General features: G+C 40.5%; 1 protein-coding gene across 3 annotated transcripts in view; it reads left to right on the top strand.

The window, feature by feature from the left end:
* utrn (utrophin) overlaps positions 1 to 15,011 on the top strand; it is a 183,038-nt gene that overhangs the window by 153,320 nt on the left and 14,707 nt on the right. For 2 of the 3 annotated variants that reach the window (XM_080047940.1, XM_080047941.1), the window contains exons 70-73: positions 3,244 to 3,380; positions 8,512 to 8,550; positions 9,089 to 9,154; positions 10,889 to 10,954. In XM_080047940.1, coding sequence (XP_079904066.1) covers positions 3,244 to 3,380; positions 8,512 to 8,550; positions 9,089 to 9,154; positions 10,889 to 10,954 — 308 coding nt within the window. The remainder of the gene's footprint in view (positions 1 to 3,243; positions 3,381 to 8,511; positions 8,551 to 9,088; positions 9,155 to 10,888; positions 10,955 to 15,011) is intronic. The other variant, XM_080047942.1, reaches the window with a different exon arrangement.

Below are 15,011 nucleotides of genomic sequence, written 5' to 3'. Positions count from 1 at the left end.
ACATTATTTGTAATGCTTTGGGCTTTTTTCCCCCGAACACTTCCAACACATTTGGAAGCAAATTGCTGTTTGAATATATTATTGCATGCTTTAGCAGTAGGTTTTCCTTTATTCTGCAGTCCACAATGTCCAAACAGACCCAAAGTAGAGGGAGCGAGTGAATACACTCACGGCCTAATAGTGTATCTGTTAAGGTCTTTCATATACAGCATTGCAACTGTGCATTAGTGACAAGAACATCAGACACATTAGGCACACAACATGCCTAACCGTAACATTAACCTGTGCATGCTGACTCCAGTACCCACACCAATGTATATGTTACCTTACCTTCAACCAAAAAAAACAAATCATAGCCCTAATGTTTAATGGTCAACCTTGTGGGGAACAGATTTCCATCCCCTGACTGAGATTAATTCAGGTTGGGTTGCCCCTGCCCCCTTGCATCTAGGTTCAACTTCCCATGCAGTTGATTTCCCCAACTCATTCCACAAATCAAAAACTCTCCCCAAAGACCTTTGGCTTAATTTGAATTTACATGAGCAAATGGTAAAATACTCATGGCTCTCTTTCCCTTTACTTCTGCCAAGAAGCAATATTTCACTTTACGGCTACACAGAGAGAAAATTAGAAAATTGAGAGCTTGGTGAAAAAGAACATTGCTTTCTTCTTTCAATTTGAATTACTCACTTGTGGGCCAACTCTTTTCAATATTGCTTAACGTCAAACCTTGATTGACTCGAGTAGGGACTATTCACATTTGTGTCTTATAATTTGCTTCTTTCAATTTTGCAAATGGGAGAGATATTGACTTGAGAGGAGACAGCTGTAGGGAGCAGTGATCATTCTTTCTTGAGTTGAGATGCCCAGCAGCTGCTTGCCACAAATTACAAAAGGCCGAGGGAATGTTATTTTATTTTTCAGCCCTGCTGCAACGACAAACACTTAAAATGTCGCTTAAAGATTATTATGCAGCTTTAGGCTACATTAATCACTCAAGAGTTAACTGATTGTCAACCTTTATAGAAAGAAGAAAAAGAGGATTTCGCCCCCAACTTCTTCCACATTTGTCAGTGTCACATCTTTAAATCAAAATGTATTTTTTTAAAGTATGTGTTGCCAGAGTTTTGCAATTAATCGAAAACCAAGCAACCCAAAATGACAGTTAAGGTTGATCCAAATTCTAAGGTGCCTGAACCACTTGACCCCGTCTGCGGCCAGTTCAATTAATAAGATGTAATTTTGAAATATTTTTTTTCCATATCTACGTACTGTAAATCAACAAGGACATTATGAGTCTCCTTGACTTAGTGAGAGCTGGTTGCCCAACAACCTGAGTAGCTAAGCAACACAGACTTTGGTTAGATGAGATCATGAACCCAAGGACCACGCTGATTAAACAGCTATGATCCCTTGTTAGATCTTGTTAAGACAATAATCAGTGCAGCATAAGATCAAAATCCGGCTCATTAGAGCAGCCTGAAAGCAAGCAGCAAAAATGTCCCGTGAAAAACTGGGGACATGAAAAACGATTGTATGCACCGATTAAATCAAAATGTATACTTATCTGGCTTAATGTTAAGCTCTTTGTCTGCCAGAAAGCAGTCCCAACTTATCACCGTCACCGCTGTGAAGAATGGCTGTGGCAGCTGCATGCTGTCCGCAGGCTTTTCAGCACAAACAACTGGAAGACGATGAGCGGGCATTAAAAGAACAGCTAATGGAGCCAAAAACAAGCAAATTATTGAGGATCGGTTGTTTCGCCATGCCAAATAAATTGGACTGCAATGCTTTATGTTCTGCTAAATAAAACAATGACCTGAGGCATACAATACAGTAAGATCAATACTGAAACAGCTTCAGAATGAAAAGTAAGAAAACCTATGAAATGCTGGAAAAGCTGTGATATGAAGTGTGCTCATAAACCCTACATATCCAACTCAGCAGAGCTTTATCCAACTGTAAGATACTGTAGACTGCTCGGGTATCACCCACATCTCCCAGCTCCCAGCTGTTCGATTTATCCAAGACCTAAATCTCTAATTCCTGCCGGAGGGAAATATGAGAAATGAGTCATCTGAAACGTTCAGAGTCATTTGAAATCCTGCAGTTTGACTCAACTTTATTCAATACATATGAAGTTCTTTTATTTCTCCTACGAAAATACATCAGTATCATACTCAATTATATTTCCCCATCTCCCCAAGCTCAAGCCAATTCTGTTTGAGTTTTATACCTATAATATCAAGCCTATATTGAATAATGATGCTACAAAATAACAAATTTTACAGGGAGCTAAAGATTGATAGTGGCTTTTGTGAGACTCTATACGGCCATTTAATAAGATTCGTTCTTTTGTCTTTGCCCTACAGTTTCGTTTATGGCCACAACATTGCTTTCTTTTTTTATTATGTTTTTATTTTTACGGCAGTGTCATTTTCATAGTCCCAGTGGGCTTTGTCAGCTGTATTGAGCAAGCTCCATTGGACGCCATGCTGAATTGATAACTGTAATTTCAATGTTTTTACCTTCCCTCAGTGGAGATGTTTGTCTGGGTTTGACTGTGACTGGTTTCATTTTATGTCATGAAGGCAGAAAGAAAATAAAACACATATTTTAAGCCATACAGAAAGGAACATCAACAGACACACACATATAAATGTGTACAAATTCGCCTTTAGCTTTTTTGTTGTTGTAATTGCTCAGTAATTGCTGTTGATTTGCCCAACCTACCATCTTAAATGCTTGGTTTAGTCAATTTGCCAAGAGAATTTAATAGAATCTGCTCACTTACGAATTTTTGTCAAGTGTGTGTGTGTGTGTGTGTGTGTGTGTGTGTGTGTGTGTGTGTGTGTGTGTGTGTGTGTGTGTGTGTGTGTGTGTGTGTGTGTGTGTGTGTGTGTGTGTGTGTGTGTGTGTGTGTGTGTGTGTGTGTGTGTGTGTGTGTGTGTGTGTGTTCGGTGGTTGTTTGAATCCTCTGCAAAGGGAATTTCTCCCCCTCTGGTCAGATTGCTGTGGTAATTTGTTGTTTGCTTGCACGGCAAAAACCTCTTCTGCAGGAGGAACACCTTGGCTAAGTATCTAATTAACAAACCACACTTTCTTTCAACACGAATGCATTTGCTGCCGATGTGTTTGTGTACAAGTGACTGTTAGGAATGCATAACCTCACACACAAACTCACACACTGCAGTAAATAACACTGACTAAATGTTATCTCTTTTGTCTATCTTTCTCTCGTAGACCACGTCGGGTGAAGACATGCGTGATTTCACCAAAGTGCTGAAGAACAAATTCCGATCGAAGAAGTACTTTGCCAAACATCCCCGGCTCGGCTACTTACCAGTCCAGACAGTTTTGGAAGGTGACAACATGGAAACGTATGTACACTTGATTGTCCTTTATAATATAACAGTTCAATGCTAAAATCTGCTTAGTTATGAAACATTACAAATCTCCTTGTTTACATGTTTATGTCTAGACCAAAATCAGAATCCCCTTTGTTTAGGTTGATGTTGTGTCATGCACCACAATGCATTTCAGCGGCCCTTAAGTCACTGTAAAAGGGAAGTTAAGGCGTCTCTAGCCTCCAGTAATTTAACTTGTCTGTGAATGAAATGGAATATTTGGTGAGGTTTAGCTACCCGGGGGGATTTACTCAGATCTCTGAATTTGATTGGATTGCTCGAAAAATGTGAGTGGCTTAGTGCAAACAACTCGATGTGGACCTCCAGCAAGTTATAGATTTTGATATAGATTGGTCTCGTTAGTTCAAGAGGAAGAGGATGAGGGGAAGAAATTGCCACAAGGCATTGGTCAATTGTTGTTTTACATTATGGGAAGAGTAAGCTAATCACCCCAAATGTATGTATAATTTATGTGAAGGCCCTAAGCTCAACATACATAAGTCATCAAAAAAGGCTTTAACAGCAACTTGCTAGTGTCGATTGTTAGAACTTCCCTGTTTGGTTTTACTGCTTTTTAGTCTCCGGGCCAAGATTAGTCAAGTAATAATTCTTAATATAATATTAGCTTCTCAAGAACCACACATGACATAATAACACATCTTATCCACACTGAGTAGTACTCCCCATGCCTGAATTGGAAATGTAAAATTGATGGTGTGCTTTTAGAATTCTCACTTAGTCATAAGTATCCTTAGGTCGCTTGTTATGAAAAACATACACCGTTCACACACACACATACACACACACACACACAAACACAAACACACACACACACACACAGCTGTGCCACAGTATCAGGAGAGTGTTAATGTCTCTCTCAGTTTATGTGTTTATTTACCTGTCGGTTCAGTCTTTACCAAGTGCCATCGCAACACCGTAGCTCTTCTTTCTGCAGCACCTGCCCCAGCGACTACGTCTGATTTATGCCCTTACTCCCGCCAGCCATAAATCCCCCCTGGAGAGTCGTTTAACTAGGACCACATTATGCACATGCCCCAGGCAGCCTCCTCATCCTCCCCCTTGTGTAGTGTATATCTGAGTTGTGGCCATTTAGAAATACCAGCCGATTTGCTGCGTGTGCCTTTGATACTCATTTTTGTATTGTTCCTACATTTTATCATCTATTTATTATCTCCTTTCTCTCAGTCATTTTGTATTTTTCTTGAATATGCCATCACTCGGTAACTCCTAATGCTACTTTCTGACATCGCTGTCTTTTGTACAATACAGTTGAGCATCTTGTAGGCAACAAAACTAAATCTCAAAGATGTTTATGCGTGCTCCTCTCACAACAACTCACCTGTTCACCGGTGATAGATTTCCCCCGACAGCCAGTCGCACACAGTCACCTCCCAGATGGATTGCGCTCCATCTTTAATCCCTCCCATACTTGTCCGTCCTCTTTCTCACCTCCCACCTTGCTCGGTTCTCATTTCCCTTTCCTCTTTGAAAAATGACTTCTGCAGAGATGTCTGCCTGATGAATGCCTCTAAAGGGTAGAGGAATTGTGGCGAAACGCAGAGAAACCTTCACAGTATGGCAGAAGGGAATGGAGACTTAAAAGAAATGTAGTGCGATTTTATGATCATCAGTTCCCCGTCTGGTTTACGGCATTAGTCATTCGGTAAGAGGCTGGTCTACACTGTATGTGCAGAAATAAGCCTGAGAGTGCATTTTTGCCCATTGACTTTCTGTGAAACCTGCCTCAAACATACAATCAGTGTCAAGAAATGCTCTTCATACCCCACTTATTTTTCAACCTGTGTTGTTAAAGTGTAGGTGCATTTGTTATCTCCATGTCATTAAAACGAAAACTCTAGCCTAAATTGAAATAGGTTTTGTCTGCAGTTCCAATAAAGTAGAGGTCCCTGCTTAAAAAGAGGAATTGTACAGATTAGATAAACATAACATTACCATCCGTCTGTTTTAATAAGACTAACCCTTTTCAACTTCAAAGTATATGCAACATATTCTATATATATTTGATTAATACAAATCTGATAATTCAGCTATCATAGTTCTAACTTCTTCCCAGCTATCATGCTGAAAGATTAGTTTTGCTTACTATGTAGAATTTTAAATAATTTGGAGAAAAATGTACCCCCCTTGGATATGTTGATCTTGTATAAATATTTCTCTTTTTTTTTTATTCCACCCACTGTGTTTCTTACCACCTTGAAAGAGCAGAACACACCACCTACTCTTACCTCCTACTTATGCCTTTGCTTCATTTCACGGCAGATAGGATTTCGGATTCATCAATGCAATTGTTGCTCCATAACATCACTGTAGATTAAATTCTTCTCCTCAATTTTTGTTTTGATCAGCAACGGCTGCTTGTGTTTTTTCTCTTGCAAGTTTCAGATGCCTGTGGGGAATCGGTATTGTGAAGACAACATTCCTTAAGTTCAAGGAAGACATAGTTGTCTTCTCATTTTCAGTTGCGCACATGTAGCAAAGATATCTGCATTGCAAACCTTCTGTTCAACCTAGATAATCGAACATTAAAACATTACAAACGATCGCGATAACACAGCAGCTGTCTGTGTTTACTAATGAGACATAGTAATAAAGGTGTTGGTAATTAAACTCCTCTTAGGCATCGAGTAGATAACATGTTGCATTATTCTCAGCCTCCAAATTGTGCAGTTAAACTTCTAATCATACTCTGTATGTACGTCTACAGAATCTGCAGATGGACACACGCAAAAACATTTAAACAAAAGTCCCTTCTGTGTTTACTTCAATATGAATATGAAAGGTGAAAACAGAAGTCTGAATGTGTGTCAGTGTCTTACGCTCATTTCACTCACACATTCACACATCTGTGTCTCTTTCCAGCCCTCGAGCTGTCTTTCTGACAGACGGGTAAAGGTGTCGGCATATGCAGATGGTCTTTTCTCCCTGACAGGGTAAACTGAGGACAGGGACAGCAATGTGACAGAGTTACTGCAACAGTGTGACAGACTAAATTGGTTTTCAGAAACCTTTTAGGGCCATCAGAAAAGTGTTGCTTACACAGTTAAACACATGCTGCATAATTTTTTGAAAAAAGAGAGACATGGCTTAAAGTACTTTAAAGTAGCAAGTGCCCTAAGTTGGGCAGCTTTATTTGAGCCAACTTCTTCTAAAAACATGCCCACAGGCCCATTACCATTTATTTGCCCTAGGCTCAAATACTATTAAAATGTCACCGTCATCTTACTACTGAGTGTGTTTGTAATATTTTTTCCAACCGAGCTTTGAGTTACCCTGTATGAGCTCATTCAGTGCCAAATACAGACGTTAAGAATATTGTTGTCTTTAAAACATAACCTTGCTTCATAGTATTTCGAACATGCTCTCAGATTTACTTCCAGATCAATATTGTAAATAAGAAACTGTTCTTAATGCTTTATCTGGAAGAATAAAGGTTAAATTAAAAAATTTAAAATTATCACCAAAATATCAGTGGAAGTCAAATGTGAACAGGGCGCTGCTCTGCTCCCTGTTATTGTACTTGGACAGGGGCAACAAGCCTTCGATCCAAACACAGTCTTTGCAGCGGCCACATTTGTCAGACCCCAAATACTCCCAAGGTCTCTCCTGTCATGATTTCTCCCGTCCCTCTCTTTCCTTTAGTCGCCTTTCCTTTACACATATTCCTGTCACGCCTCATTTCCAATTTCTTGTCCCTCCCTCCCTCCCTCCCTCAGTGCTGCAGTTACTTGTGTTCCTGTCTTCACTACAAACTACTCCTTCTACCAGTAACTTCATCTAAAGTTTAAAGTTAGATGAATTTGAGCGAAAGGAAAACCATCTAAACTCTACAGGGCTGTACATTTTTGGTAAAGATGATAACTGACAACACCCATCCTGGAAAACCAAATGAGAGCCTTGACTATTTCCTTCTGGAAAAGATGTAAGCGGAGGCACATAATACGCCAGCACCACTGGCACTGAATAGTTAGCTCAGTCTGCCCGGCCGACCCCGATCAAATTTTCTCTTTTCTCGATCTGAATCCCCTGCGTCATTACAAATTCTCCTTGCAGCTACAGAAGTGTGACTACGCTGGCTGCTCCGCTGTGAGTAATATAAACACCACACAGCTCGTCTCTCTGAATTCCCCTTGTTTAATGTGGGAGCGGAAGCGTGAGGTGAACTTTATGTCAAGCTCTACCAATATCTTACTAATTTCTAGCCAGCCTCCTCCTTGAAAACAACACATTTCTTTCTTCTGTTTTTTAGGTTTGAGGTTTTCCTCTTTGTTTACAAAAAAACTATTTATGCTCTGCGTCTCTAAGAATAGCTGCATTTATCACAGACTATAAACCAGGAACTTTTAAAGACTTTATGCCCTCTAGCATCTTGGTTTGCCACATTTTATTTCCAAAAACATTAATGGCCCGGAGCTTTGTTTGCCTGGTTTCAATACACCAAGCTTATCTTTTTTTTTGTAACATAATGTACTTATACATTATTTACTAGAAGATAAACTATATAATAGTTGTTATATATGTTTTTACTAGCATGCATTTTGAGTAAATCCTGCTGGAAATACACAAGAGAAGAGAATTACATTTTGGCCATGTCATTCTGTATGCAGTGGGATTTGTAGAAAACCAATTACATTAAAAACGTGTGACAGCGGGGTACTAGTCAGTTAGCATTATCAGCTCTTTCCTGTGCGAGCTTTTAGTCACACGCTGGGTGTATTTCAGTTTGCTGAAATGTCCACTTGCTATTCTTGACCCTTTCCAAAAGACACTTACACATTATAATCTGTACACGTTGTGTCCCAAGTCTACTTTGAAGTAGGTTTTGGATAATGTCATGGGGTATACTGACAACCGTGTTGGTTATATATTGTATTCCTCACTGTTTTACACACCTTCCCTCTGTGATGTGTCTAGCCACTCAGCTGCTGGACTGACTTTCCTTCCACTTCTTTGTCCACCTGTTGTGTTTATTTGTGTTTGTTTCTGAGTGGTTTTGGCCTTAAAATGTTTTGTGGTACCTAAACCTTCCTTCCCCCCTCCCTCCTCCCATCCGATTCTCTTACAGCCCTGTCACCCTCATCAGCATGTGTCCGGAGCAGTATGAGTGAGTATCTACGCCACCGGCAACAACACCTCGTCTCCACGACTGGAATGCATTTTAATGACACCTCCTTTACTCCCTTCTCTCCTCACTCACATCCCCCCTCCTTAAGTTTTCACTCCGACTAAGCCACGATTTGCACACTGCATGCTGCCTGACTGCCTGTCGATTCACTGGCTGAACACGAACCCCCCCCCCCCCCCCCTCCAAACTCATCCACCGTCTCCTTACCGTCACCTTCTTCTCCTCCTCCCTAAAGCATCCAACTAGCATTCAGTTGCTCATCAGAGCAGCGGCTGTCAAAAACCACCCAACAGCTCCATAGATCATTCTTCTCTCCTATTTCTCTTTCTAGGATCATCAGACGTGTTATCTAGGTGATTTTGTGCAAGGCCATTAGTTTGTGTGTGTGTGTGTGTGTGTTAGTTTGCGCCAGTGTGTGTGATCGAGCGTGTGCATGTGCCTGTGAATTTCTTTGTGTTAATGAGGTTGTGTGAGCACGCTGAATCTCATTCATCTCCATTACGCCATTCATTTCCAGGCTGTCCCAGTCACCTCAGCTCTCTCATGATGACACCCACTCCAGGATAGAGCAGTATGCCAGCAGGTAGGCATTGCATTCTCCAATCATCATTTCATCATCTCAGATGCCAGAGAGAACACATCAAAATAATTTGCTAACTGCATTTAGATGTTGCACATTTAAAATGCTCCATTATGAAAATGAGAAAGGACTTTTAAAATACTTTAACCCTCATAAAACTATTATAAGAGTTGAGTAAGATAAATGGATTACCAGTGTCTGCCCGGAAGTGATGGAAAATCACATTTGAGATTTGAAAATGCTACATTATGCTTTGGAAAAGGGTCAGAAATGTAAAGCATCAAAATCGGAAAGTCAGAGAACACATTGAAAATCTCTGATATTTTCACATTAACCTTGAAAGAAGTGTTGGCACATTCACCACTAGATTCCAGAAGAAATAAACATTTTGCCATCATCTATATACTGAAATTGTCATTTTTAAATTTGTTTTAACCATGCTATTACGGACAAATGGGAAAGCTGAAAAGTTATTCTCCAGTTTCCCCTCAGCCAGCACTACTCATGAGATGAATGCTCTTCAGAAGTTCAGTTAAAAATGAGACTTATTAACCTTTTTAATATATACACAGCGGAAAACACTTCATCTGTAGGTAGTGTATAAACATAGAATGAAGTGGGAATATGCTGCGGTGACATAAGAAGTGTCTGTATGGTTTATGTGCCTTTCATTTTGCGGTGTTCGCATACATCAAATCGGTTGATTGTCAAAGCCTGCTCCCTGAGTGAACTCAAAAAACATTAAGCCACCCATCACTTTTGCTGGCTACATTATGGATTTATTACTGCTGAGATCAAAGCAGCAACAGATCGTATTGATAGCTGTTTTAGACGAGTGCTTTAAAGGATCCTGCTGCGTACATGGATACACACACGTGCACAGTGTGTGACATGCTGTTAATCATGACCAACATCACCACCCTGATGTTCTTCTGCGCTGAGAGTGAAAACCTGCCATGTTTGATTTTGAGATCCCACACGTCACACAAATCCTATCTTGCCCCCTAGATGGAACTTTAATCAGTCCAGAGCTTATCTTATCTCAAATGGACAAGGGGTTAGTTGTGTCGAAACAGAACCCGCAGCGTACTCTCTCCAAAAACAAAGCTTTAATCATGAAGGGCTTTTCTGATGCAGCGCTGCTCTGTCTGGCCTGTAGCCTTCTATTGGTCACACACCATTAACCTTCACTTACTGTTTCTGGGTGCATTGTTTTATCACCAATGACACAGAGACACGAGCCTTGTGAATTACAAACTAACTGAAATATAGACGCTGACATTGTAGTGCAGTTTGAACATATGCATATAAAAATTTCACAAGCAAAATTACAACTTTGATCGTCTCCCTTCATTTATATTCAGTCAATACAAATCTATTTCCTACTGAAGTTGATGGTGTGGATCATGTTCTTAATCTGCTGGTCAACCCTGCTGGCTTCCCCATGTGCCACATGCGCCATCTCTGCTCTACATATAGGGTCTCAACAAATGGTTATGAAAAATATACTGTAGTGCATGCCTTCATAAAGTTGTATTTGGTGATAACTTCATATATCATTCATCATTTAACCTGCTTGGAGACTTCACTACATACATTGTATTTTAAATGGTGTTTTAATGTGGCTCCGAGATCCTAATTTGTTCACTGTGTTCTGCATTTTGATGAGATGATGAAGATGCAGAAAGGCATTTTTGTTTTTTTAAATGAAGTCACTGATGTGGGTTTCTTTCTCAGGTTGGCCCAGATGGAGCGCTCCAACGGCTCCCTGCCCACCGATAGCAGCTCAGCCACAGGAAGCATGTAAGTCAACATTGGTCATTTTGAAAATGTGTACAGGTTTCTTTCTTCACAGTCTATGTTTTCCAGCTACTGTACATTTTCATACAAATATATATATATAATGCTTCCCATTTTAGGAAAACTAAAATTGTGGTCCAAAAGAAAAAGTAAAATGTCGACATGATTTTAATATAACTCTTGTGAATAGAAATCTTTGCTCCTGTGGCAAAGTGGGTAGAGCACGTATCAATAAGGCTCAGTAAACTGCATGTCATTCCCCTCTCGCTCACCATTATACTCTATGTTCCTCTTCAACTCTCATATAAAGGTGAAAACTATTTAAAAAACATATCTTTAAAAAAATTTATAACTCTTGAACATCTTCCCTTCATGTGTACCTGTCATGGTAGCCAAAAAACTTGCCTTACCTGCTTTCAGTGTATCAAACCCTGTCTAAGAAATAACAAGGTGACATTTCACATTCCCTGGAAAGAGATCAATAGAGGGCATGTGTGTGTGTGTGTGTGTGTGTGTGTGTGTGTGTGTGTGTGTGTGTGTGTGTGTGTGTGTGTGTGTGTGTGTGTGTGTGTGTGTGTGTGTGTGTGTGTGTGTGTGTGTGTGTGTGTGTGTGTGTGTGTGTGTGTGTGTGTGTGTGTGTGTGTGTGTGTGTGTGAACTGAGAACAGTTTCGAGATAATAAAAGAAGTGTGGAGTGAGGGGGAAAAAAGACAATGGGGTGCGGTTAAATGCAGCAGGGATGACAGCCCTTTAGAAGACATGTAATGGATTAGGGTGCCAGCAATGAGAAGCGAGCGCGACTGGTTTCAGCATATCTGATAACGGCCAATTATCTTTGATCAGAGCGGATTGGAACAAACTTGAAAAATGAGAACTTGCACAAAAAGGAATAAAGGGCTGAAGGGGAGATGGGCTTTGTGTGACGGCGTGTGTATGTCTCACGCAGTTCATTCCAGTTGAAGGACGTATTTTCCCCTTTTCTCAACTCCGATCCTAATCGGGGGAATGAGCTTTTGAGGGTCAAGTGCCCTCTAAGCTCGTGTACACACACTAACCGGAGTGTTTAAACAGTCTGACACACACACAGGTGCACACTTTAACTGTGTTTTTCTCTTTGGAGGGGATTACTTTTCATTTCCGTTCACCTGTTTCGACACAACAGTCTAAATATTTTCCAGATCATAAATCGTCATCAGAGGTGTGGAAATCAGAGATGTGTGTGTATACATATGGAAATGAATTTGTGCATAAGGGAAAATAAATTTGAGTTTTACAGCGCAGCAGTGAAGAGGCACATGGGAAGACCTTTTAAAACCTTTTGAGAATTGTGAGTGAAGATGGCTTTATTCTGTTGTAGTTTGCATACTCTGCTGAGGGGCCTGCATCATGGACCACTGCTCCCACACTTCAACTCTATCCGAACTTGCCGTATACAATAGCGTTTTTTTAGAAACTGAGGAAGTTGCATTGAAGGCTCCCAAAAGCTCTCCATGCTTTTCAGCTGATCAATAGAAGGACAGAAGAATAGAAGAAAGACAAAACGTTTTGGTGAGCAGCAGAAGGAGGAAACGGAAGTGGATTTATTTTCCCCTCTGAGCTCTCGTAATGCGGGACACAAACACATAATCCCCCACTCCTGCTTGCTCCATGCTTTTGTACTTGGCTTATTTAAGAGAACAAGCCGTTATCTTTTAGCCAGCTCTGAAACAACACTGACGTCTGCAAGTGTGTAGAGCGCTAATGAGGTGAGGGAGATGATGGTTAGATGAAGGCTAATGGGTTTAACAGCAGAGGGAAGAAAAAACGCCCACCAGCGTGCATTTTGAACATATTCATAGTCCTCGCACTCTCACTCACTTATGCATCAGTGTCATTGCTATGAGATTTTCGTTCCGCTTTTCTGCAAAACAACGATGGCCTCAATGTAGCTGTGAAGAGAAAAAGTAGAATTTAAATGCCACAATCCTAGAATATATTAGAGCTGGTACATTTTTCCAGTAGTCTCCTCCTACAAGAATGGTTCTGTTTTTTTTGATTTATTGTAAATATTCTTTAGTAACGCAAAGCAAGATGTAGTTATTTATACAACGTGAATTACTAAGTATTCAACAGGGAACATAAATAAACTTTTATTAATTGCAGTGGGAACTGTGCCATTAATAAGGAGGAAAAACTAAATTACATCCAGTTTGTCTGCTGTTGGAAATTATAATTGGTTGTTTTGTGGAGGACAATTAACTCATTTGAATGAATTCCCCACAAATTGGCTCTCAATTTTGACTAAGAGCTAAATAATGTTAATATCCCTGTGTTTTAAAATGCCACTTCTGAAAACAGTCATTGCAGCCAGCTTAATTCCCTGAATAAATAAATACATTAAAAAAAACAGTTAATGTATTGTGCGTAGTAGGTCTTTAAAAGGATATTTTTTTCTTCTGCGTCATAAACTTAAATGTCATTTGCATTAGTGGTGCTTGAAGTGCGGGCGGTTTTTGAAAAAGCCAGAATCAACTTCCTTTTTATACACCAAAGTGTTTATCAAGACCCGCTTTTAAGAAGAAAGTCAATTTGAATTCCTTTGAAAAATAGCAGCAGTGTGCTTTATAGATACCACTAAAGTAAAATAGCCCACTTCTCAGAAGAAGCTGTGCATTGTGTTGCCACACTTTCCACACAGAATTTACTCTCTTTCCTCCTCCATTTTAATGCCTTTGGTTTTGGGTGGTTGATTGTCTTTCCTCTCTTGTCACGATATTTATTCTTTTGGGCCTGAAGCGGATTGCCCCCCAAGCCTCTTTGTCTATCACACGGCTCCATCTTGTTGTTTGTGAGGACACACACTCATAAATGATTCCTGTGCTTGACATGATAGTGAAAGGTGCCTTGATGGCAGCATCTGAGCTTCTGAAAACTTGCATAGTATAACATGGATGACTGCATTTGCCAATTACGTGCATGTTTGGCTTCTGGTTTGTATTTTCTGATCATCCAATGCCTGCAAACACTTATTTGGACTCGCTGCCAGCTCAGCTGTGCAGTGATATTAATAAGTAGTGTGGTTGTGTGTGTGTGTGTGTTGTGTGTGTATATAAGAGAGATCTGTTTAAGGTGTGTGTGTGCGTGCGTGCGTGCGCGAGCGCAAGTGGCTTTAATACGTAATTTAATTTGTTTTTCTTGCACTGCTTTTATCTAAAAGGGAATTCTTAATTAGGATGTCAGTGTTGCCTGTTTTCTCTGACCAAAGCACAATGTTGTCATTGATGCCTCGGGACTTCACCGAGAAGCGTGACTTCCCACATCCTTTCTTTGTGCTTTGCTTTTTTGTTTGGTTATCTCTCACCTCCAGTCTTTCCCCCAGAGCTGTCCTTTTTTCTTGTCTTTTGATATTTTGCCCTTTTATCCCTGTCCCTTTTCATTTAACCAACTCTGTTTCTTTTACATCCCTTTTCTTCAAAACCCCATCCTACCCTCTTTCACTTTTCCTCCTACTCAAAGCATGATTTACCTTTGGGCCCAGGTAACCTTCAGAAGCCACAATAAGCACAGAGGTAAACATTTTTTAAAGCCCTGCTCTCGACTTTACTCTGGTCTTCTTTCAGCATCGTCATACTTCTCTTTCATATTTCATATTTCCTTGTCTATCCTTCTCCCTTTGTCTGTGCTCAGTGCAGGGCTAGGAGCGTTTCAGCCCAAGTGAAGTTGCCTCCTTTTATGGCACATTATTAGGCATCAGGCCTGGAAACTTTTGTCATTGTTAAACCGTAAAAGTTTCCACAGCTGTGTCCTCGCTCGCCCTCACCACGCGTGACCCTAGCATTCACAATGCTCTACGGCTTATAGCCTCGCCATTCATCGCCATTATTCCCACTTATTTCTTCCCCCACACTGAGGCTCTCCACCTCTATCATCCCTTTTATCTCTTATTTTCCACCTTTTAAAACACCAGCACTCTGCCTCAGCCTCCAGTCAGTTCACTGCACTACCCCCTTTCTTCCAATATTCCTGGGCAGGTGCTTTGTGAACCAGCTCTCTACCCCCTCTGTCCCAATTTTCCAGGCGTA

This window comes from Ammodytes marinus (genome assembly GCF_949987685.1).
Source record: "Ammodytes marinus genome assembly, chromosome: 19".
Lineage (NCBI taxonomy): Eukaryota > Metazoa > Chordata > Actinopteri > Uranoscopiformes > Ammodytidae > Ammodytes > Ammodytes marinus.
Note: the sequence above shows the minus strand (reverse complement) of the source record. Positions and strands in the feature narration are given on the sequence as shown.